The 26,264-nt window shown below is 43.5% G+C and overlaps 1 protein-coding gene across 6 annotated transcripts in view; it reads left to right on the top strand.

Annotated features, from left to right (window-relative positions):
• lpp (LIM domain containing preferred translocation partner in lipoma) overlaps window positions 1-26,264 on the top strand; it is a 176,295-nt gene that overhangs the window by 112,017 nt on the left and 38,014 nt on the right. For all 6 annotated transcript variants that reach the window (XM_061824484.1, XM_061824482.1, XM_061824487.1 and 3 more), the window contains one exon: window positions 21,329-21,431. In XM_061824484.1, coding sequence (XP_061680468.1) covers window positions 21,329-21,431 — 103 coding nt within the window. The remainder of the gene's footprint in view (window positions 1-21,328; window positions 21,432-26,264) is intronic.

Here is a 26,264-nt window from a genome sequence, read left to right on the forward strand (position 1 = left end):
CTCAGCTGATATGCTCGTTTACGGCAAACTGAATGCAGGAAGCTACTGCGAGCTAGCAGATAAAAAAAAAAAAACATTTCTCTACACTCACTCATTACAATTGGAAACTTACTCATTGCAATGAGAAAAAAGTTTCGTTTTTTTTCCCCAATGTCCCTTTAGGGGCTCCGTAGGGAGAGAACATGCTTGCGGTTTTGATTGCGATGCATAGAATAAACTGTTGTTTTAACCTTTATGAATTTTTTAAAGATGGCGTCCATTGGGGCTCGGCGCCACGTGAATCTATTTGTCTCGCAAGCAAAAAAAAAAAAAAAAAAAAAAATTACCAGCCGTGTCGTTTTCTTCATCCCTGCCTCCCGTGTTTGGTTGTAGCGTTCGTGCAGAGATGACAAGGTTTACACTTAATTTGATCTCAGGTGGAAATTTGTTTGTTTTTGGAGTTTCAGCACATCAAAATGGAAAATCTTTCTTGAGCTTTGAAACTCAATTTGTGAGTAATAAACTGCAAAATGTGCTGCAGTCAACAAGACGTTTTACGCCGGTGAAGGGGAAGGATGGCGTTTATTTTGTAATGCGCACTTTCGTGTTTGAAACAAAGTCAATACTTTTTACTACGTTTCATTTAATTTCATTTTTTTTTCCTTTGTAGCTTTATTAGATTAAACCAGTGTGTCTCTTAGGCTAGCCGGCGACATAAATATGTATTCATTATAGTGGACTAACGCTATTTGATTATAATTATTCAAAAGCAAATAATAAAGAAAATAACTTTTTTTGTTGGTTAATCATTTTGTAATTGTATTTGCCATGGAGCAATAAAGCCTTCTTGCGAGTAATCTGGAAATTAATATTATTATTATTGACAATCGTGCAAAGGATGCAGAGTCCTCTATTTGGTAATAAATTGACCAAAATTAATCAGACAAAGTTGTTTCTCCCCTCTAATAATTACATTGTTACATTAGTGTTACATTTTTTTAAAAGGGTTTAAAAAGATTTATGCATATCATAGACATGATTCTTTAGTCCAAGTACGGCATTTCACATTGTTAGCATTTAAGATCGCATACTTTGACGCAATTATGAACCATAATTTCCCGACCTATAATCCACGACTTTTTTTTTTTTTTTTACACGCTTTCAACCCTGCCGCTTATATGGTGGTGCGGCTAATTTGGGCATTTCTTTACTAGCGCCCGCAAGGGGGCACTCGAGCGGAAAAGTTAAGCGTGAGACCGGTGGAATATATGTGCCGAGGAAGTGACTTTTACCGGCGCTGCGTGTCTTCAGTGATTTTTACCAGTATGTTTTTTTTTTTAACCGGCCCTGTTAGTTCAGGCTAGCGTTAAAGCAGGGGTGCCCAAACCTTTTTACCCCAAGATCTACTTTTCAAGCAGCCAGTCTGTCGCGAGCTACCGGGGGTGTGTGGGGGTGCTAGTTGATGATGATGCTCGCAAACCGTTTTAAGGTTAATGTTATGTCGCCTCCTATATTTAAAAATACAGAATTAGCTTTTTGTACACTGTATTGTCTGCGCTTTCATCCCGGATCAGGCTGTGCCAAGGTTGAATTTAAAAATGACACACCATTTCATCCTGCACGTTCGACTTTGCCTTGAGACCTGACCTCTCCCACTCGGAAAAGACAAAATCTCAGTTTAACCGCTTTTTCTTCGATTATTCACATACTCCAACAGTCCATGCATCTTAAAACAACAGCATTTCTTTTTTTTAACTTTCTCCATTAATATCGAATACAAACACAAGCAGCATGTCTAGCCTGTCTTTGCTCTACGTTGCCCAGACTGTGGACGCCGTCATTATGAAACACATTGGTGGGCTGCGTTTTTTGGCACGCCATCCCGCGATCGACCAAGACTTCCTCGCAATTGACCGGTCGATCGCGATCGACACATCGAGCACCCCTGCGTTTAACTCTTTCTGTGTGCCGTCTTTCTTTGTAAATATCTCGTGTTTCAATGTGTGCACTTGCGGCTTTTACACAACTGCGGCGTGTGTGTGTGTACCAAATGGTATTTCCTTTACAAAAGTACTGGGTGAGGCTTATAACCAGGTGTAGGCCGGGAATTGCGGTACTTTTCAAATACGCAAAATGTAATTCATAGTTTAGTCTCTATTTGTGTCAACCTGCTGCTAATTGTGAAGTGAGTTGAGTTGATTTCACTGCCACCGTACAGCGTTCGTACCATTTTTTATTTTTTTTTTTGCTCTTGAAATGAACAAATAAATGGCCAAACGATAAAAAAGAGACAAAAACAATTTCCCAACTGAAACAGTTGCAACGCATCAAAAAAAAAGAAAGCATTCTCACTGAGTTGCAAATGTTAGATATTTTTAAAGAAATCCCAAATCAGTTTTGTTTTTTTGTTTTTTTCCAATTATTATTATTATTATTTTTTTTTTATTTCATTAAAAAGCAACTTGTCTGCAGCCCGGCTTTTAATAGCACAGCGAATCCGTGCGACCAGAATTGTAAAGTGGAGCCGGATGCCGAGGAGACAAAAACTTGTTGTAATGTGAACGAGAGCTGTGGAAAAGTGGAAAGGCGCCCCGGAGTTCTCCTTCAATTCAAGGATTCTCGTTCACGTACGAGCGCCTCCGCCGTCCCGCGGGAGGCGTTCATCAAGGACCGTACGTGTTTTACTAAACACAAATTAGACGCGCGAGCCTAATTATATTTGTTCAAAAACAAGAAAATCTACATTTTTTACTTGAAAGCTCGCTCGCCCCGACGTCCCAGTTTGGCGCCAAAATGCAAAAAAAAGGTGACGTTTAGTGCCTTCCTTTGCCTTTGATGCCACATAAAAGAAAAAGAAAGAATTAATTAAATGTAATAAAAGCAAATGAGCGTCTTGTATATATTTAGACTTCACTCTCTGAGGTCTTTCCTGCTTTGTATTCGTTACCTCAGCCAAGGAAGCGAGGTTACGCCGTTTTATTGTTGCTCCGTTAGGGGAAAAAAATGGAAATAGAAATCATCCGTACGACACGATCGGTTGTGAAAACAAGATCCATAATGTAAATTTAATGGCGAAAGCCAAACCTTCTAGAAATCTTACAATTCAAAATGATTCCACAAAAGATACACAAATATTAGCTACCATTTCCAAAACAAACTAAAGCAATCACAGCAAAATATAATGACAACAAAATATAAAATATAAAACAACAAAAACTAAAAAAAAAAAATAAAATGTTGGCTCAAAAACACACCGTTTCAAAATACCCACATATTAGCTCAAAACTATAAATGTACACAGAAATGCAACAAACAAATTTCCACCAAAAATAAATGTTATACAATATTTTGAAAAATGTAATAGCTACCACATTACAAAATATTACCCAAAAAAATAATAATTATAATAATAAATGTAATAATTTGCAGATGAAAAATACACTGTACAAAATTGACACCAAATAATACTTAGAACTATTAAAAAAATAATAATGATGCTACACGGAAGTAAAAGGGTAAAAATGTGTGTGAAAAGACTACCTATTAGAGCCAAAAATTCCGACAAAAATATTAGAAACCAATTTCTGACAACATAATACACAATTTCAAAATACGGCACAATATTTTGCTGATGATTCAAAAATCCACACTACAAAATACCAGGGAAATATCCATTATAATAATAAAACTAGACAAAAATATTGGATTACAATTTCACAAATATTAGTCATAAACCTTAGCAAAACAAATACAAAAATAAGATGACAAAATGCTAAAATGCAATAATTTCAACATTTGGCTTTCCATAATAACTTCAAATTTGTCTATTCACGTAATTTTCAGTGACATACTTTATTCAATAAAAAATAATTAGATAAAACAGCAAACATTTTTTAGTACACAAAATATTTTAAAATAATACCTGAAAATATTAGATGAGGAAAATCAAAAAATTCGAGCCAAAAATATTAGCCTGAAGAAAAATTTTTTTTTTCTTAAAAAAAAAAACACATAATGGATGGGTGAAAAATATTCAAACCAAATCAGCAAAAAGAAAAAAAATAATTGTAAATTATTACACAAAATAAAATAACTGACAAAATATGTGCAAATAATGGAATTTTTTTTTTTTACACTTCCTCATCTGTGCACTTCAAAATCTGGTAGTTCCGATAATTTAAATTGGAAACTTTACAAAAGCCTTTCCTCCTTAATCGTGTCGTCCCTTTTCGGCAACCTTGGCGAATGCCGGTCGGTATGAATTGAACGCTGCTGTCGCTTTCAACGGCGTTTTAGATGAAAGCAACACTAAAGAAGTGCGTCCATTAACTTGATTGGTTGACAGGATGTGGCGAGGCCCGTTGATGGATGTCTTCATTAAAGGATCACGATGCGAGTATTCAGAGAAGGTCATGACGAGTTCATTGCCGACTCGTGTGACCCAAATCTTAGTATTTTATTTATTTATTTATTTATTTATTTTACTTTTTTTTTTTCACGAGCACGTCAAAAACTAAATGACCAATTTCTACGAATCCCGCCCGGAACGGGAACGCAAAGGCTAAGCGGGCCGACGGCTCGTGTTATCGCCGGCTGAGCTTGAGCGACGGCGGTTTTGACTGCGGCGGATTATTGTTATTATTATTATTTCACAATCCCGACCGGCGGCTAACGTCTGCCGGGAGGCCGCCCGTGTCGCCCGGCGGCTGGCGGAACTCGACTTGCCGAGGGGTTGGAAAATTTCCGGAAGGTTTGGGGTAAATTTTCTACAAAAAAAAAGCTAAGGTGGGGAATTTTGGAAACAGCAAGTGTAAATATTCATCCAAAATGATAGAATTCAAAAGCCGGAAATTTTGAACATTTATACGATTGAACAATCTACTGCGTTACTGAGAACAAAAATGCTAAAAAGCGGTAACTACGTTTTTTTTGTCATGTTGCATTATCAGAGTGATTTTGAAATATGATTTCTTCAGTGAAATCTGAGGTTTATGTGGCATTCGCAGTACTAATACAAATTTTTACAAGTTTTTTTGACAAAATGATATTGGATATAGATCATATTTTTATCCACAGCCGAAGTAACTTCATCTCCAATTTCGTTAATTAGATCATGGTCAGTCTAAATAAATTGGCTAAAAGTTAAAAAATAAAACTACGTTGAGAACAAAGTACGGTACAATAGTGGTCTAAGTCCCAAAAGGCGTCAAATGAATTATTATAATAGTCCTTGGAAGATGAGAAATATCGTTCAGTTATGCTAGCATGAAGGCGCACTGACACCAACCAAGCTAAAGCACTATTTACTTTCTGAGCTTTCAGTCGGTTTCTAAACGCGACGTTCTATTCGCTAGGTGGTCACTCCACAATGTTGTGTGTCCATGTTTATGTTCCAGGGTGCTGCGGGATTTACTAGGTCTTCCCAGTCTTCCTCTGTTCTTGCCATTTTCCCACAACTCTTCACAGTCTTTCTTTTTTTCTCTCCAGTAGACTCCGATTTGTGATCGCTCCACAATGTTGTGTGCGTCCATATGTACTAAAGGAAGTCATGCAACTTCGTCTCGTTTCCCTCGTTTCTTGCCTTTTTGTGGCTTTCTTGCAGCGAACTTAGACATGGTCGCTCCACAATGTTGTGTATGTCCAGGTTTATGTTCTGGGGATCTACGCAATTTATTAGTTCTACCCCAGTCTTCTTTTAATTCTTCCACTTGTAACTTTTTTCCTTAGTAGTCCTTTATTTTAGTAGCCTCTGACATGTGGTCGCTCCACAGTGTTGTGTCTGTCCATCTGTACTAAAGGAAGTCATGCAAGTTTTTCTAGTCTTCGTCTAGTCTACCTCGTTTCTTGCCTTTTTGTGGCTTTGTTGCGGCACACTCAGACGTGGTTGCTCCAGAGTGTTGTGTATGTCCAGGTTTATGTTCTGGGGATCTACGCAATTTATTAGTTCTACCCCAGTCTTCTTTTAATTCTTCCACTTGTAACTTTTTTCCTTAGTAGTCGTTTATTTCAGTAGCCTCTGACATGTGGCCGCTCCACAATGTTGTGTGCGCCCATCTGTACTAAAGGAAGTCATGCAAGTTTTTCTAGTCTTCGTCTAGTCTACCTCGTTTCTTGCCTTTTTGTGCCTTTCTTGCAGCGAACTTAGACGCGGTCGCTCCACAGTGTTGTGGGCGTCCATCTCTTTCCCAGGGAGTCATGTAGCTTGTTAGTTCTGTGCAGTCTACCTACTTTTCCTGCCTTTTCTTGGAAACAGTCTGTTGCAGTTTGTTGCTGTAGGCTCAAACATGATCGCTCCACAATGTTGTGTTTGTCAACGTTGATGGTCCAAGTTATCCAACCTATGCGGATGACAGCTTGCACCCAATCCCGCTCGTTTCTTTGTTCACGTTCTGTCTTTCTCTACGCTATGTCCTTCCCCCTGCCCCGCAATTTTCTGACATGTCGCTCCGCAATGTTGTGTGCATCTATTTGTCAATAATAGTCATTTTGTATTTTTTTTTTCTTTCCTCCCCAGACTCATTCATTCTGGGTTCATTTGAGCTCTAGACGGCCTCGGTGTGAAGTAAAGCGCCGCGTTGGGTCGGCCGGCGTTGCTCGGTTTATCACGCGCGCTCGTAAATAAGCGACCGCTCGCTCGCAGACAACCGGCGCAGCCGCTAAATAATGACCTCAATCGATAGCTTCCGCCGGAAAGGCAGCTGGATGGAAAATGTTTTCCGCTCTCTTCAGCAAGGCACATACACTCTAACCCTACAGTGTTACTATCGCATACTATATACGTATACGTACTTATACATATCGTACTGTGTATGTTACTGTTCTGACTGGTCAGTTAGGAGTAGATGTGGGTAGTCATGCGCTACATTTACTCAAATAACATTTTGGATAAATTGTACTTCTCTCAATAGTTTTAATACTGCCTACTTTTTACTCTTGAGTATTTGTGAAGCAGAACCTTTTACTCTGTTATGAGAATGACGTAAATGCCCCTCTCTACTTTTATTGATCAATTATTGCTCATTTATTTTATGCGTAACCCATCTGTTAAGCCCACGACTTGGACGGTGTTAGCTAACTTAAGCACCAGTGATGTTTATGTCTAGGTCACCAATCAAACGAGACAATGAAGTCACATGACTGCACAGGTTTTCTACTGCTGGACGTCCCGGGCTAAAGTACCGAAAACCGCCAGATAAGCCAGCCCGGCCAATTGAGGTGCCAACGTGGCAACCATGTTGGGAAGGTCGTTGTGGCCGTCTGGCAACCATTTTGGGAAGGTTGTTCCCCGTTGGAGGAAACGGCGTGTGACTCGTTTATTTTGAGACAAAATTAAACAACAGCCTTCATGAATTGTCATATTTGTATGGCGCTGGATATTTCAGCCCACATCGAGGTTTAGAAAAAAGCCTCGCAGTAAATTGAAAGTGTTCTGTTGTTGTACAAAAGCAGAGTTTTATCATGGGTAACTGTAAAAATGCATATCTTGGCATACATGCGAATGTCACACACCCCTCTGCGCACACACGCACAATATAAGAATTTGCACATTCACATTTTATTTTAACGCTCTCTGGACCAAATAAAATTGTGCAGAGAGAAAGATTTGATAGTTTCAGAAAATTATACTTTTCGATTATATTAAACGTATTGCAGGCGGCTCCCAGCTGGGAGAGCGTTGGTCCCGGGTTCAATCCCGGACCCGCCTGTGTGGAATTTGCATGTTCTCCAAGTGCCTGCGTGGCTTCAGAATTAATTGGAGTCTCTAAAAATTGCCCGTAGGTGTGATTGTGAGTGCGGCTGTTTGTCTCAATGTGCCCTGCGATTGGTTGGCAACCAGTTCGGGGTGTAACCCCGCCTCCTGCCCGTTGACAGCTGGGATAGGCTCCAGCACTGCCCGCGACGCTCGTGAGGATAAGCAGCAAAAGAAAATGGATGGATGGATAAACCTATTGCAAACCTCTAACCTGTGATCGGCGTCACGTTATTGTCAAATAACATCACTCTGACTGGAATCCAATATTTCGGTACCCGACTCGCTTCTGGTTAGGAGCTCATTTGGGGCAGTCGCGGCCACATTTGACAGCAGAAACAGCGGCCCCTGCTGGCTCGTTTCAAGTCAAGCGTAAAGAAATGGACAAGCGGCGAAGGCCTCGCGATGACTAAATGTCACAACGCAGTACTGATGGGAATATTTGGATCGCATGACGTGACTTCATATTATTAGAAAGCGAGTGGTAAGCAGTAAAGGTGATCAAAGGTGAACAAAACCGCATTGAGCAAGTAATTCAAAAGAATTTTTAATAATCTACTTTAATTCATGGTTGACACAGCTGGTGTATTACTCCCTTCACCAATTTTTGAGATTATTCTAGAAATATACCTGAAATATATTTAGTTTCATAAATATATAAAGTTTAAACGTTTTGTTTTCATATTGCTAATGTAACTTAATCAGTTTATGTTCTAGAAAACATGGGGTGAGTCATAGTCTTACAAATATTAATACATTAAAAATTGTATTAAATCAATATTTTAGAACTAAAAAATACAATTGGCCATCATTATTTCAATTACATTTAAAAATTCTTAATATTGCAACCAATTTTTTTTTTTTTTTTTTTGAAATAATGTCTACATTTTTGTTTGAACACTCATTCATCAAGTATGATTATTATATGTCATAACATAATATAATATTTCATCATGCTTTCTAAGTAGCATCACAGCATGCCACACCTGAGAATCTTGGCAAAGGAGCTGCTCACTAACACAGATTCAGACATGTTTGCAAACAATATTTGATATAAATACGCCTTTTGTGGAGATCTTTGAGTTCCGCTCCTGAAAAATTGGAGCACAAAAAAAGTGTTTATCCAAAAATATTGATAAATTCAAAAATAGTATAAAGTCCTGATTTTTGATCCACCTTATGCGTGACTCCAGGGGTGTCAAACTTATTTTTCTCGCGGGCCACTGTGTTGTTCCGACCATTTATGACTGTGAAACAAAAATATTTTGTCATCTCATCATATTCGCATCATCAATTTATGAACTAGTTTTGTAATCAGAAATCAAGGGGAATGCGTTTTTCAACTATTCACGTTTGGTAACACAAAAATGCTTGTAATATCTCAACTTTATCATTCATGATATATGAGAATTTGAAATTTTGGCACAGATTTTTACTAGAATCAGGGAAAATGACACGCTAGATTTAGCTTCGCGGGCCACGTAAAATCATGTGGCGGGCCAGATCTGGCCCCCGAGCCTCGAGTTTGACACCTGTGCATTACACGAAAAGTGCCATAATCTCTAGTTTGGTATGTCAATTTAAAAACAAAACTGAGTGGATATTTAAAAAAAAAAAAAAAAGTATATCTAAAAAGTCATTAACTCTTCACACTAAAGATGCGTCAACAAAGTTCACCTCCGTCCCGATGAGCAAGCCGTCAGTTGTTGTTATGTTTGCCTTTTTTTTTTTTTTTTTGTGTTAATTTTTTTTTTTTTTTCCCGCCCCCCCTCCAGATTGCTGGTGGCGGCCCCTCTCTGCACTCGACAGATTTTCAAATATCTGTTTGCAGGCGCATGTGTCACTTCCAAACACATGACCTACTTTTGTACTCACGCACAATCTTACAAACGTAAAAAGAAAGCCGCTCGCTCGCTGGCTGGCTGGCTGGAGCCGCATACAGTACATCGCGCGTCGTCTCTTTGCGGGAATCCCGTCTGCACGGGAACACGCGGCCGTTATGGCTCCAACCTTAATTTTTAATTATGGCACACAGCTGCTCTAGAGTTGTATTTCTATATTCCCCCCCCCCACACACACACGCACTCACTCCACCCCTCAGCATTTAATTGGAGCTGAAAGAGAATGACCTATTTTGTTTGGAGAACATTTAGACTAATGTGATCCTCCTCACGAGGCAGAAGGTGGCCTTGGGCTTGCGAGGCTTCCGCTGGAAGAAAAAAAAAAAAAATTAATAAAATGATCACAATAATACATCGTATTGGTGATTAGCATTTGCATCGACCTGGATTCTGTAAACGTTAGCAGGGACCAAAATAAAGGTTTAACATGCGGTCGTCGGGGGAGCGTGACGAAGGAAATTCCCCTCAAAACATAAACATGGATGAGCGATAGATACATCGCGGGGGAAACACATGTACCGTAATTTTCGGACTATAACCCGCGACTTTTTTCCACACGCTTTCAACCCCGCGGCTTATGCGGTGATGCGGCTAATTTGTGCGTTTTTTTCTAACGGGCGCAAGGAGACACTCGAGCGGGAAAAAGTAAGAGTGAGACTGGTGGAATATGTGTGCCGAGGAAGTGAATTTTACCAGTACGGTTTTTTTTAACCAGCTTTTTTAGCGCTGGGCAAGCGTTAGCGCCGTGCTAGCATGTTGCCGCTGTGTTTCTGCCGTGTCTCAGTGATTTTTACCGGTATGTTTTCTTTTTTTTTTAATGGTTATGTTAGCGCTGCGCTAATGCTGACGTATTGGTGATTAGCATTGCGTCGACCTGGATTTTGTAAATGTTAGTGAGGAATTGACTTTTACCAGTATGTTTTTTTTTTTTTTTTTTTTTTCCGGCCTTGTTAGTGCTGCGTTAGCGTTAGAGCTGTGCTAGCGTGTTGCTGCGGTGTTTCTGCTGTTTCTGCTGTGTCTCAGTGATTTTTACCGGTATGTTTTCTTTTTCTAACCAGCCCTGTTAGCGCCACGCTAGCGTTAGAGCCACGTCAGCGCTGCACTAGCATCAGTGCCGCGCTAGCGTTACCACCGAGCTAGCATGTTGCTGCTGTGTTACTGCCTCGTCTCAGTGATTTATGCATGTTTTTTTTTTAACCGGCCCTGTTAGTGCTGTGCTACTGTGTTGCTACTCTGTCGCTGCCGCACCGTTGTTGCTATGTTAAGCTAAGCTAAGGTATTAAAACTTTGAAAACACTTTTCGGTGTACCGTCTTTCTTTGTAAATATCTCGTGTTTCAATGCGGGCACTTGCGGCTTTTACACAGCTGCGGCGTATGTCTGTACCGAATGCTATTTCCTTTACAAATGTACTGAGTGAGGCTTATATGGGACGCAATCATGTCTAATAGATTCCGAAGCAGATTGTGTGGCGCGAAGGAGTAGCGTAACTGCCCGAGTTGTGAAGAAAATGGACGGCCACGGCACTCTACATTGACTACAAGTCATTTAGAATAAAACATAGACTGTCACGGTGGTGAAATATCAAAACAGACTGGATAGAACTAATTAGTCATGTACCTCTGTGAGAAACATAAGAGAACACTGTGGAGCGACCGCGGACAAACATCATACAAGATGGCGTCACGCGTCGCTGCACAATGCCGAGAAACGGAGCAGATTGTGGAGTGCTCACTTATCAGTCTACTGAAAAATAAGGCAGGGAAAAGTCAGGAACCGAGGCGGACTAACTGGTTGTGGAACTTCCTAAATAAACATGGACGGACACAACATTGTGGAGCAACCGCATATCAAACTTTACCAAAACTCAAATGCGATTTCCTCATCAGAATCATCTTTATTTTGGCATTGCGTCAAAAACACAAAAAGAATTCGTCTCCGGTAGTTGGAGCTGGTCCGGTACGACAACAGACAGTTGCGTCCCTCTCCAGAACACAAACCAAAATGGACGTACACAACACCGTGGAGCGGCAAGATCGTCGCGTGCGTCCAGACAATTTTGACCTACTGCCTCATCTGCCGTGCACTCAACGTCCACTGTGGCGCCGGCACCATGTCAGGAACAATTAGGTGACGGGGTGAAAGGCGGGCGATTCGCCGGATCCTGCCACCTGATGCCCAGCAAAACACAAAGCTGACGTCCCGTCGCTCTCGTTTGCCTTCAGTCAACCGTTTTTAATTTGCATTTTAGGGCTCATTTGGGCCGAATACAGACGGTCATCCTGGAGATTTTGTACGAATGCTACCGAATTTGAATTATGTGTCCTAGATGTAGAAAATTCAGGCCCTGAAACCAGTTCAATTAAGAAACATGAAATTTGGTAGATGTCATTTTATGGCGGATTTGACTATTTTCTGGAATCCCTCAACAGCATACTTAACTGCTTCAGAATTTGAGCCATAAACTGTAAACTAGACCAAAAAAATAAACAAAACAATGCTAAATTGGGAAGACCTTGAGCTTGCGAGCAAAGTTGAATGACTTGCCATGAAATGGCAACCTTTAATAACAATTATGAAAATTTTGCCAGTTTCACTTAACGACATGACATTCATTTAGCACGTCTAGCATCAGTCGGCCCGCGAAAGAAGTCACGAGAAGAAATTCCTGAAAACACAGCAAGTCTGCCATTTTGGTACGAACCAAACAGCCCAAGTCCCGCCGTTGCGGAATAACCTCTACATAGTGCAAGCGGGTTGGAACGGCTGGCGGAAGGTGTCTGGTGTTCTATGTGACAGAAGAGTCTCCGCCAGGATGAAGGGCAAAGTTTATAAAACAGCGGTGAGGTCGGCCATGGTGTACGGATTAGAGACGGTGGCACTGAAGAGACAACAGGAAGCAGAACTGAAGGTGGCAGAAACGAAGATGTTGAGGTTCTCGCTCGGAGCGAGCAGGTCGGATAGGATCAGAAATGAGCTGATTAGAGGGACAGCCAAAGTTGGATGTTTTGGAGACGAGGTTCGCGAGAGCAGACTGAAATGGTTTGGACGTATCCAGAGTAAATTGGTAGGAGAATGGTAAGGATGGAGCTGCCAAGGAAGAGAGAGCGAGAGGAAGACCAAAGAAAAGGTTGATAGATTTTGTGAGGGAGGACACGAAGACAAGTGGGCGTTAGAGAGGAAGACGCACGAGATAGGCTTGGATGGAAAGAGATGACACGCTGTGGCGACCCCATAACGGGACAAGCCGAAAGGAAAAGAAGAAATGTAAGCATTCCCCCCCCCCCCCCTGCGTACCCCTAAACCCCCTTAGGGCTCTCTACGCTACTCCCTCAAACTCCCTCTCAGAAATATGCCCCAAAATTGACCCTTCAGAGCCCTAACAGCGAACCTGTAATTTTTCCAGCTTTGATTTTTTTCGACTTCAAAATCAGTGCACGATACCCTTTCACACTCGACATCCCGGAAATTAGACAATGAGATGACATCAGCGCTGCCATTCGGTGTGACATTGATAATTTCCACGTGGCGTGAAAGGGGCTTTGGTACTAAGAAGCAAGGCCGCAGTTCTGATGATTTACCTTGATGATGTTATTTCTGCTGCGGCACGGAGCTCACTTATTTTCCTTCTTTTTCTAGATGGTAAAAATGATTTTAGTATTGAGTATATAGTATAGTATTTTCAGGTGCGTATATGTTGAAAGAGGCAATTTTTAAGTAGTATTTAGTATTTACCGTCCCGACAGCGACTGGTACATTTTCTTACAAAAAGAGGATGTTTCTGTATTTCTGCGTGGATATTTTTGAGATTTCATGCGGGGCGGAGGACAGAAAACGTCCACCAATTCCGGAACGACCCCCTCATCTCAAGCCGTTATGAATTCCAATCGTTGGGAGCTACGGAAGCGCCGCGATGGCGGTCGGGGACGCGGGTAGGTCGTGTCACGCTCCCGTCAGCGGCGTTTCGTGCCACTTGACAGACGTCGTCAGTCGCCGGCTGACATTTCAGAGCCGTCGTCTTGGATGTCAGTCAAGCTGCGGCTTGCAAAAGGCACGAGTTTGTCGCCCCGAACGAAAACAAAGCAAACGTCTCGTGGCGGAGATCACAAAGACACACACAAACACACGCACTCTTGCAGCTGCGTTTCTTTCTTCCGGTTTCACTGCAACCTGCCTGGCTAATAATTTTGGTTTGATTTGATCACTTTCTTGTGTGCTTGTTTTTGGAGATTTTGTCCAATTGCTTTTCAACATGAAACACCTTGACGGGAAAAATTGGCTTTTAATTGAGAAATATTTTCCTTTTTTTTTTTTTTTTTTATTGACTTCACCTTCTTCTTCTTTTCCTTTCGGCTTGTCCCAATTAGGGGTCGCCACAGTGTCTCATCTTTTTCCATCTAAGCCCATCCTCCTCTCTAACACTCTTCATTTCTGCCACCTCCAGTTCTGCTTCCTGTTGTTTCTCCGGTGCCACCGTCTCTAATCCTCACAACATGGCCGGCCTCGCCGCTGTTTTATAAACTTTGCCCTTCATCCTAGTGGAGACTCTTCTGTTACATAGAACACCAGACACCTTCCGCCAACTGTTCCACCCCACTTGGACCCGTTTCTTCAAGTATTTGAAGTCGTCCACCCTCGCTATCTCTTATCTACCTATATCTACCGCTATATTTACTGCAAAGAGGAAGGGGCCTAATCCGTGATGCAGTCCCACCTCTACCTTAAATTCTTCTGACACACCTACAGCACATCTCACCACTGTTTTATAAACTTTGCCCCGTCATCCTAGCGGAGACTCTTCTGTCACATAGACCACCAGACACCTTCCACCAACTGTTCCACCCCGCTTGGACCCGTTTCTTCGCTTCCTTACCACACTCTCCACTGCTCTGTATTGTTGACCCCAAGTATTTGAAGTCGTCCACCCTCGCCATCTCTTCTCCCAGGAGCTTCACCGTTCCCCCACCGCCCCTCTCATTCTTGGCACATATACTCTGTTTTACTTCAGCTAATCTTCATTCCATTTTTTTTTTGTGACTATTTTGAAATTTTAGCCCTTGGAGCCAGTTTGAGTTGACATGAAATTTGATCGGAATTTAGTAGCCCCACAAAAAAACTCAAGAAGCCGTCGTGGCTGAAGAGACACAGGAAGTCTACCATGTAGTGTTTTTATGTTATCCATAGGACTGATGGCTTATTTGCGAATATTTGAATTTTTGTCCATTTGCGTTAACAATGTGACACTTTGGTAGACATGTCACATGAGTACCGACATGACTGCCTCGTATAACGCATGCGCGTATAATGTAATATAAGGAGCTATTTTTTTTTTTCCCCACACGAGGCCGACAATGGAATTATCTGAAACGGCAGCGGAGAGGATTATTTTTAGTGTTGCGGCAATAAGAAGGAAAAAAAAAAGGGGAAAAACAAGAGCTAGGGCAGATGAACTGTTGCGTTTTTTTGGGGATTCATGTGGGGAGTGAATGTTTTATTGGATTGGAGAGACTTTACAAAAATAATAGTCAATTGTTGTGGTGTGGCAGTGCTAAACGAGCGATTACCGCGGCTCAGGCGACTCGCTTTCAAGCCCGGAAAAATGAAAGGATTGCTGGGATCAAGTCGCACTATCCTTTCGCCCGCTTTCTGTGTGTGCAGCATCCATCAATCCATTATCGACCACTTTTACAGGTCAGGTCGCGGGGGGAAGTAGCTTCAGCAGACTTCCCTTTCCCCAGCCACTTCTTCCAGCTCTTCCGGAGGGATCCCGAGACGTTCCCAAGCCAGCAGAGAGACATAGTCTCTCCAGTAATTCTGGGTCGTCCCCGGGGTCTCTTTATGGTGGGACATGCCTGGAACACCTCACCAGGGAGGAGTCTGGGAGGCATCGGAATCAGATGCCCTAACCACCTCAAATGATTTGAATTTTCCTTTTTTGTACGGTGTTGTGGCTCTGACCTCGGTTAAAAAATTGAGGTGTGACACCACGCGACCTGACACGCTAGCCTCGGCGTCCGGGAGGCATTGGAATCAGATGCCCGAGCCACCTCGTCTGGCCCCTCTCAATGCGGAGGAGCAGCGGCTCGACACTGAGCCCTTCCCGGATGACCGAGGTTCTCACCCTATCTCTGAGGGAGAGCCCGGACACCCTGCGGAGGAAACTCATTTCGGCCGCTTCTATCCGGCATCTTGTTCTTTCGGTCATGACCCACAGGTCGTGCCCACAGGTAAGGGTAGCAACGTGACGCAGGATTGCTGTGAAATTTGATGATCGGTCATAACACGGGAAAAGCTTGAAACCCCGACGTTTTCCGACAATTCATAACCCCCCATGATTGAAAAGGTCTGAAACGGGCAATTTAGTAATAATAATAATAATTTTGGTTGTGTTAAAAAGGTGAAATCGTCCTCAAGATTTTGCTCAATGCGTCAATCGATGTTCCCTCTAAACTGCGCCCTTGTGCACCGCTGATGCAGTCTCTTCGCAGATATTCTGCGTTGGGGGCAAAAAAATAATAATAATCCAATGCTAATTGAAAGAATAACATACAGCTATTCAGTTTGTGGAATTTTGCAATTTGATTCAATGTGTGAGGGATGACTGCTTGCTAATGATAAGAAGAAGCCACTGGTTTCTTTTAGGCAGCACACAGAACTTTCTCTAACAGCGACCGCTGCTCCGCCACACCCTCTTTTTCCTACTTTACGTTACACCCCCCCCCCCAACCCCTCAGCTCTTAAAGATGTACACTCACAATTTAAATCGCAGTACTTACGCAGCCCATCAATGTGTTTTATATGACAGCGTCCGCCACCGCTGCTTTCGTTAGCAACACAGTCTGGGCAACATAGAGCAAAGATGAGCTAGACATGCTGCTTATGTTTACTTTCGATATTAATGGAGAAAGTTAATAAAAAGAAATGCTGTTATTTTAAGATGCATGGACTGTCGGAGTAAGTGAATATTCGAAGAAAAAGCGGTTAAACTGGATGAGATTTTCTCCTTTCCTCGTGGGAAAGGTCTGGTCTGAAGCCAAAGTAGAAAGTGCCGGATGAGATGGTGTAAAATTTTAAAATTCCACCTTGGCACACCCTGATTCAGGATGAAAGCACAGACAATACATTGCACAAAAAGCTAATTCTGCATTTGAAAACGGTTTGGAACCATCAAAACCACCACCACACACATACACACACCAGTCGTCAATAGCTCGTAATAGGCTGGCTGCTTGAAAAGTAGATCTTGGGGTGAAAAAGTCTAGGTACTCCTCTGACGTAGCCACAAAATAAAAAAAAATGTTTTAAGTTTCGGCGTTTGCGTACGTGCGACGCACGCCGGCAAAGTTGCGGTATGCGGGCGCGTGGCAGCCGTTGTGTTGCATTGTGCACACAAGACGGGGAAAAAAAAGCATAAATCTAAATGAAAGTGAGAGTCCCGAGGGGGCGAGCCAAACAAATGATTGCATTGAGACGGATGGAAGTCAAAGAAAAAAAAAAAAAAATGAGCGTCGATTATTTCTATTGCCATCAGTAGAGGGGGGGGGGGGAGGAAAAAAAACGCTCGTCGGGAAGTGCGGTGGCATCACAAAAGTATGCGGCGGCAAAGCAATTTCTTTCTTATTGAAGTGAAAAAGTCTGGGGTGCTGTCACAAAAGAGAAGCCTAACAAGGCGCTTTAAACTCTGCCACCGCATCGCTGCGGGCTGTCAAAAGAGCAGATCAGGTGTATAAACCCAGCTTCAAGTCAAAAAGTCTGTTTGGCGTAATCGCTGCGTTTCTCCGCCGCATGTTTGATGCGCAACTGAGATTAGCGGCATCAGATCTCGCTCTGCCTTTAAAAAGCCGAGACCAAAGGCCTTAATGGGCGCCGGCGTTCACTCCTTTTCAGGTTAAGTCAAGCTTCTCCTTTTAACCTGCCTTCAACTTTGTCTATTATTGATGAATTGCTACACTTTCCTTCCCTCAAATGCGATTTCTTGACTTGACTTACTGTCGGCCTACAAGACTCAATCGGAAATATCCAAATTGAACTCTGCGCGATTCTTGGTTTGCATTGCCCGGACGCGGGTCATCAGGGCCCCCCTATGGAGCCAGGCCTCGAAGCCCAGCGCCTGGTGGCCGGGCCTGCACCCATGGGGCTCGAAGGAGTAACGTGGGTCCCCCTTCCCATGGCCTCACCACCTGTGAGAGGGACCATAGGCGTTGGGTACAATGTGAACTGGGCGGTCGCCAAAGGCAGGGCGGACTTTGTATCAGTCAGTTGTGGTAAAGAGCGAGCTAAGTCGAATGGCGAAGCTCTCAATTTACCAGTTGATCTATGTTCCTACCCCCAACTATGGGCACGAGCTGTGAGTCTTGACCGAAAGAACAAGATCCCGGATGCAGGGTGTCTCGGCTCTCCCTGAGAGATAGGGCGAGAGGTCCGGTCATCCGGGAAGGGCTCAGTGTCAAGCCGCTACTCCTCCGCGTTGAGAGGAGCCAGATGAGGTGGCAGGGGCATCTGATCTGGATGACTCCCGGGCGCCTTCCTGGTGAGGTCTTCTGGGCACGTCCCACCGGAAAGAGACCCTGGGGACGACCCAGGACACGCTGGAGAGACTATGTCTCTCGGCTAGCTTGGGAACGCCTCGGGATCCCTCCGGAAGAGCTGGAAGAAGTGGCTGGGGAATGGGAAGTCTGGGTATCCCTGCTGAAGCTACTTCCCCCTATGTTCCTCCCCTCACCTATGGGCACGAGCTGTGGGTCTTGACAGAAAGAACAAGATCCTGGATACAAGCGGTCAAAATGAGTTTCCTCCACAGGGTGTCTGGGCTCTCCCTGAGCGATAGGGCGAGAAGCTCGGTCATCCGGGAGGGGCTCAGTGTCGAGCCGCTACTCCTCTGGATTGAGAGGTGGCTGAGGCATCTGATCTGGATGCCTCCTGGACGCCTCCCTGGTGAGGTGTTCCGGGCACGTCCCACCGGAAAGAGACCCAGGGGGCGACCCAGGACACGCTGGAGAGACTATGTCTCTCGGCTAGCTTGGGAACGCCTCGGGATCCCTCCGGAAGAGCTGGAAGAAGTGGCTGGGGAATGGGAAGTCTGGGTATCCCTGCTGAAGCTACTTCCCCCTACGTTCCTCCCCTCACCTATGGGCACGAGCTGTGGGTCTTGACAGAAAGAACAAGATCCTGGATACAAGCGGTCAAAATGAGTTTCCTCCACAGGGTGTCTGGGCTCTCCCTGAGCGATAGGGCGAGAAGCTCGGTCATCCGGGAGGGGCTCAGTGTCGAGCCGCTACTCCTCTGGATTGAGAGGTGGCTGAGGCATCTGATCTGGATGCCTCCTGGACGCCTCCCTGGTGAGGTGTTCCGGGCACGTCCCACCGGAAAGAGACCCAGGGGGCGACCCAGGACACGCTGGAGAGACTGTCTCTCGGGTAGTTTGGGAACGCCTCGGGATCCCTCCGGAAGAGCTGGAAGAAGTGGCTGGGGAAAGGGAAGTCTGGGTATCTCTGCTGTAGCTACTTCCCGACCCGGGAAAGCGGTCGATAATGGATGGATGGAACTCTGCACTAATGTTCAGTATCAAGTGACGATAAAATAGCTGTAATTGTGAGTATGGCGTGTGAATGTTGTTGTTCTGTTGTTCTCCGTGTGCCCTGCGTTTGGCCGGCAACCAGTTCAGGGTTTACCCCACCTCCTGCCCGATGACAGCCGGGATAGACTCGAGCACTTCCGCGGCCCTCCATGAAATAATGTTCTGCTGTTGTTCAAATGCTAGCAATCACGCTTTCTAGTGGCGGTTGCTATCTGTGGCGCTCGCTCAAAGATCAACAATCCAAGACTTCGACATGCAAACAGGGGAGCGGAAAGCACGTCTCTGTCGTTACAACCGCAAAAGACTTCCCGCTCGATCCGCATCGACCGCTTTGATTTGCGGGATTGAAAGGAGTCGCAACCTTCGCGCCGCTCCCAAACGTCTTAATTAGGAGAAGCGACTCCAAAGGTCAGGATGAGCGTCAACCCGAGGTGCATTATTGAAAATCAAAGCCGGCGTCAAGATCTGCGCGGCGAAGGTCAGAAATGGGGGGGGTGATTTTTTTTTTTTTTTAATAAAGTCCAGTTTAGAACGCCTCACGGAGGACACCTACGAGAAGGAAGGGTGGGATAATTTGGTGGAAATGTCAAAACGAAATCGGGGCTTTTTTTTTTTTTTTTCAAACGTGGATTATTTCTACTTTGTCTATCACGCGATATGGCAGTTGTCATGGATACGGTGAAACCTCGGTTTTCGTAGGGCATAATTTTCTCATGGTTTGGTTTTTGGATCGCCACTGAGTTGTTGTAAAAATTAACAACGCATGACTGGGCAACTCACTTTCTGGAATCGATGCACGTTCATCTGAAGGGTTCCGTAAATTGTACATAAAATGTTCAACAGACGGCAAAGTGCTAGCTTTTTATTAAAAAACTCAAGGCTATAATACCCTTCCACAACTGCGCGGCAACAAATGTATTATAATATTTCATTTCAGCACTTTCTTTGGCGACACTGTCGCTTATGACTGAAGCGGTCGCACTCGATAAACGAGAGCAAGACGGTTTGTATACGACCGGTAAATAAGCTACAATGCAGCTGAAGAAAGTACGTGGAAACTGTTACTATACTGCCGCGCTTTTGCTTTAAAGAGCTGATTTTTATAAGCCGACAGAAAGTTCTGAATGTCAGCTGTGTGACAAAGAAAAGGAAAAACGCGAAGGAATTTTGAGAGATTGCAGAAAATGGCCAGAATGGAACGGCCTCATTGCCATCTTCCATTAGCCAATGAGTCATTTCTCATGTAAAATGTACATTTATCTACATCAGTACTCGTTTATTTTTATTGCAAACTATGTTCTATATGTAAAACTATACACTATTTTTACTTGAATGTATTTTTCTATGAATATTTGTGTGTGTCTGGGACAGAATAAATGGATTCACAGTATTGCCAATGGGAACCGTGGCTTTGGTTTTCGTAGGATTCGGTTTTAGTGAAACTCTCCGGAACAGATTAATCGTGAAAACGGCGAGTCATCTGTGAATGGCAAGAGACAAACTTATTACAGTAATTGTATGATACTGTATATAGATTGTTTTTGACTGTAGGATATTTGTCGTTATTTTTTATTTCTTGCGCAAGGTTGGGAGTACGTGCAAGCCTCGAGCAGCGCATAGATTGCCTTGTATGAGTACATCCATAAATACATATATATATATATATATATATGTATGTGTGTGTGTGTGTGTGTGTGTGTGTGTGTATATACTGTATATATGTATACATATGTATAGGTTTGTGTGTTTGTGTGTGTATATATGTGTATGTATATATATATATATATATATATTATATATATATATATATATATATATATATATATGGCTTCCGGGGGGTGATACGCGCCAACACCGGCACGCATGCAGAATGCGCTCGCCGACTTTGACCTTCAGGCGACGCTTGGTTAACGTTGCGTTGCGTGCGTGATTCTGTGAATTGAAGCCTTTGGAAGCATCTGCTGGTTGGTGATGCTCAGCAGCAGCCAGGTGGAAACAGAAAGCACGTCCAGAACTCTTGTGCTGATTTCATGACCCAGCACCGCCCCCCCCCCCCCTTTTTTTTTTTTTTTTTTAATTTCTTTTTGTTTTTCAACTTTCCATTTCTTTGCGTTTCCTTTAGAGCGGTGCCGGCCCCCCCGCGGCCCACCCGGAGGACGAGCTGGAGCGCCTGACCAAAAAGATGCTCTTCGACATGGACCACCCGCCGTCTGACGAATACTTTGGTAAGCGTTTAGTTGTCTTTCTTGGATTATTATTTTATCATTTATCTATCATTTATTCCTGTTGTACAAGATTGAGATGTCACATTTTAATGATTACATGACACAAAGGCCATGCGGACTTTTTTTTTTTTTTTTTTTTTTACCTTGAGAATTTTCATTTTGCCCATTTCGATTGTGCAAAGTGGCAGTTATCATAAATAACAGGCATCGTACAATAGCATTATCCTAATCATATGACACCGACGTGTCATGCACATTTTTTTTTTTTTGACTTTGTGGATTACTTCTATTGTGCAAGGTGGCTGTAATCATTACGAACTGGCAAGAAACGGTCGTAGTACAGTAGTTATGAGCAAGCAAGCAAATTTATTTGTGTATAGCGCATTTCATACACGAGGTAACTCAATGTGCTTTACGTGATTAAAAGCAGTTGAAAACAAAGAGGTAAAACATTTAAAACGGGATAAAAACAATAAAAATGAGCAAAAAAAGGCAATTAAAACCGCATACAGTGCAAGAAATATGAACAAAAAGTTGATATAATAGTTTTCAACCTGGATTTAAAAACATTCACATTTGGGGCTGACTTCACCTTTGTTGGCGACTTCTTCCACTTGTGTGCGGCGTATTAGCTAAATGCTACTTCGCCATGTTTGCTCTGCACTCCGCGCTCCACTATTTGAACTGATTCGCTCGATCTCAGAGCTCGACTGGGTTTGTGTTCCGTGAGCATTTCTTTCATGTATTCAGGACTTTCAAATCTATTCTAAAATTGACCGTAAACCAGTGCAAGGACTTTAGGATTGGCGTTATATCAGGGGTCACCAACGCGGTGCCCGTGGGCCAATGGTAGCCGGCGAGGACCATATAAGGCGCCACAGGCAGGCCACAAATTCTTATTTGTGCTTTAAATTCTGAATCTGACTTGCTTACGTGAATTAAAATTTTAAAATAGCTGTAATGTCATTTACGACAATAAATTAAAACGAAAATATTTCATGTACGTGGAATGAACGGAGTCTGAAATTTGCCGCAAACAGGTCACGGTGCCCTTCGTAAAAGGTTGCTGAGCCCTGAGTTCTTTGCTCTGACCGCTTTGTTTTGGTCAGAACGCTGCAGCTGTTTAATCCTCTTTGTTTGGGAGTCCAGTCAGAAGACCATTACAATAGTCAAGTCCACTTGAGATCAAAGCATGGATGAGCTTTTTCCTGGTCTGCTTGACTCTAGATATGTTTTTCAGATGGCAGAAGGCGGTTTTTGTGACTGATTTGATATGATTGTTTGAAAGTCAGGTCGGAATCAGTCGGGAACGCCAAGGTTTCGGACTTGGTCTTTGGTTTTTCAAGATAGAGAGTCCAGGTGTTTGCTAACAGCAATTCTCTTTTCTTTATTGCCAAAACAATTCTCTGTTTTGTTGCGATTTAGTTGAAGAAAATTTTGTCTCCTCTGATTTAAACAGTGGGACAATTGAACTGTGTGTCGTGCGCATAGCTACAGTAGTCAAAATTAAAATTTTGAAGAATTTTGACCCAAGAGTAGCATATACAGGCTATAAAACACAAGTACATGGCAGGGAATGATTGTAATACAATTATTTTGAGGTACATGCACAGGATGCAGCATGTTGTCTGTGCATTATTTCCAGTCAAAAGCTGCTCATTTTTAATGTTCAAGCTAGTGAAATAATTTTCTGTCGATTTCTAGTCATTCGGTTCATTTCAATTGTGCAAGATCGTGAATGTATTGACAACAATGATCTGCAATTATATGTTTGACATTAGCTCATTTGCCCATGCATGTCATGGACTTTCTCTTTTAATTTGGGGAATATTTCTAGTTATTTTATTTTCTTTTGAGCACGCTATCTTTTTTTTTTTTTTTTGTGGATGTGGTGGTTTTATTTTTATTAAATTTTTTTTTTACATTTTCCTCTGAGGTGTTTGATAATTAATTTAGCTCTCGCTTGCATAAATAAAAATATAACTGCCAGGATTAAACGTTAATACTCTTTCGGGGATTGAATGAGGATTCTGCGCATTTATACGTGGCTCATATTTTCCCGCCCTCTCTTCCCCTCTAGAGCCTTTAATCCCCTTTTGGGGGGGGGTTGCGGCGCGGGTAGGCCGGCGTCGCCTCACGTGCCCATTAGATGGCTGGCTGCGGCGGTGGCGTGTAGGTGTATTATGATATTAACGCTGCCGGGGACATGTATTTAAACTGCTTCTGCTTAGAGAGGCCATGATGATGAAGACCTTAATTGCCTGCCTAACTTAAGCACCGCAGAGAAATGACCCTCAAAGCCTCGCTGCCCTCATTTTTTTCATTTTTTTTGGGTGGGGGAGTGATATGCGGACATGTGAGATGATGGATATGACGTAGAATTAAAAAATTGGACTGCGCACTCTGCATCGAACATTGGTTGCGCCGCGGTCAACGGTCTCTGACTTCTGGTCAGGGCAACAGAAAAAAAAAAAGGACGGTAAACATACGCACATTGTTAGGGAAAATGATGCGATAAATATACAGCCATCCATTTAATTTGCCGCTTATCCTCACGAGGGTCGCGGGGGAGTGCCGGAGCCTATCTCGGCTGTCAGTGGGCCGGAGGCGGCCGGGGTAAACCCTGAACTGGTTGCCGGGTAATCGCAGGGCACATAGAGACAAAGTCAAACTCACAGTCACACCTAGGGGCAATTTAGAGTGTACAATTAATGTTGCATGTTTTTGGGATGTGGGAGGAAACCGGAGTGCCCGGAGGAAACCCACGCCGGCGCAGGGGAGAACGTGCAAACTCCACACAGGCGGGGCCGGGATTAAACCCGGGACCTCAGAACTGTGAGGACAACGCTTTTCCACCGTGCTGCCCAGTTTTAAACATAAAAACATAGAAACTAATGGCACAATTATGAAAATCCAGCCCCTGAAGACAGTTCAAAGCCCCCCAAAAAGTGTGCAGAATCCATACCTATAAAGACGCAAGGGAGTCTGCCACTTTGGTTTGAAGCGGTCATTGTAGGCTGAAATAGGAAACTATTACCCCACAATTTTGAAAATTTAGCCCCCACAGCCAGTTACTTTCATTTTGCAACATGAAATCTGGTAACCATGATGATGATAAGAACTGCAGTCATGTCAGCGAAGACTCATTTCCAAGAATAAGTGACAATTTGTAAATCCACAAGTTTGGAAATTCAGCCACAAAGCCCGTGTTGTCCCTGAGCACCGTGAAATTTGGTAGCTAGACCACGAGGAGCCACAATAAAAGTAACAAAAAGCTTTAGGCAGGAAGTCTGCTGTTTTGATTTGACTCGACCATTTTGCACTCAAATCCTACAGTCTCAAGAAAACTTTGAACTAAAACATTTTGAAAAGTTTAGCTCCTGAAAACTGTTTCTCTGAGCAACAAAATTTCGTTGCCATCTCATCTTGTTTTGAGGAGACTCCCCCAAAATCCTCGAGAAGCCATGCCCCCCCCCCCAACCCTGAGCAGACAGGAAGTTAGATTTTTTTCTGTTTGAGGTGTAAATTTTTGGCTCATTTTGACCAATTCCAGGGGTCCTTCTTCTTCATCTCGACGTTTTCGTCGATTGATCCCAGATTCCAACCTCGCACGAGGAACAATTGTTGACGCTAAATCCCGAAGAATGCGTTTTTGTGATTGGTCGCGGTGAAGTTTGACAACTCGCCACCACCGCTCCATCTCGTGCTTAACGAAGCCCGGCGAACCGGGGTCGCGAAAAGATTAAGGCCCGGCTGAGGTGAGCGCGAGAACTCATTAGCGGCGTCCGCGGAGAGCCCCCCCCCCTCCGCTAACAACCCTCCAGACCCTCTTCCCTTCACACGCACACGATCACCACGGCAACCTCAAGATCCATCACTTGCGTCCACCATGTTTTCCCGAGCCGGTCCCAGAGCACGAGACTTTTGTTAATTCCAAAGAATGTAATGGCGCGTAAGCCTCTGCGCACTTTTTCTTAAGGAGTGGGAAGACAGGGTGGGGGTGGGGGGGGCAGTTTCTGAAGAGGGGGCTCGCGGTCGCAGAGACCCCGGGGCGAGTAATTAACGAGATTAATCAAAGTGGGGGCCGTGATCTGTACCGAATCGTCGGCTTTCCTGAGCAAAGTTCCTCGGCTGTGGCCGGCGTCTTTGATGAAGTTGAAACGGCGCCATCTCATTGGTCCACCGGGGCTTCATTGAATTGAATTAATGTTACAGGCCTTCTGTGAGACTTCCGCAAGTCAGAGTTAAAAGGGACGCTCAATATACTCCGTAAAAAAAATAAAATAAAATAAAAAAAAAAAACGATGCACGAGTTTCATCCGGGAGGAAGGAGCTCGGCTGGTTAGCTTAGCCTACTACCCACTATTATTATTTTACAGATAATCCAGTACAAATACATTGGCGGTGGTATCAAAAATCTGCGATGCGAGCGCCCGGTGAGGACTGAATTGAACTCACTTTTACAACAAGTAGTCGTGAAAGTCTTCCCGACTGTATTGTGGCACCTCGGATTGCCGAGTCATCCACACGAGATATGATTCACTGAACTGTTTCAAATTCTTATATTCAATTGACCGTAGTTTCCGCACTACAAGGCGCACCTAAAAGCCGACGGTGGGCCTTATAATCGGGTGCGTCTTATATATGGATCAATATTGAGCATTTAGTGTAGCTCCATCCAATGGATGCATATCGTAACCCCAGCCTCAACTGTAGCGTCTATTCCATGCACCTTATAATGCGGTGCGCCTTATATGTGGAAAAAAAGTCTTTAAATAGGCCGCTCATTGAAGGTGCGCGTTATAATGGAGTGCGCCTTATAATGCGGTGTGC

This window comes from Syngnathoides biaculeatus, chromosome 7 (assembly GCF_019802595.1).
Source record: "Syngnathoides biaculeatus isolate LvHL_M chromosome 7, ASM1980259v1, whole genome shotgun sequence".
In the NCBI taxonomy this organism is placed as follows: domain Eukaryota; kingdom Metazoa; phylum Chordata; class Actinopteri; order Syngnathiformes; family Syngnathidae; genus Syngnathoides; species Syngnathoides biaculeatus.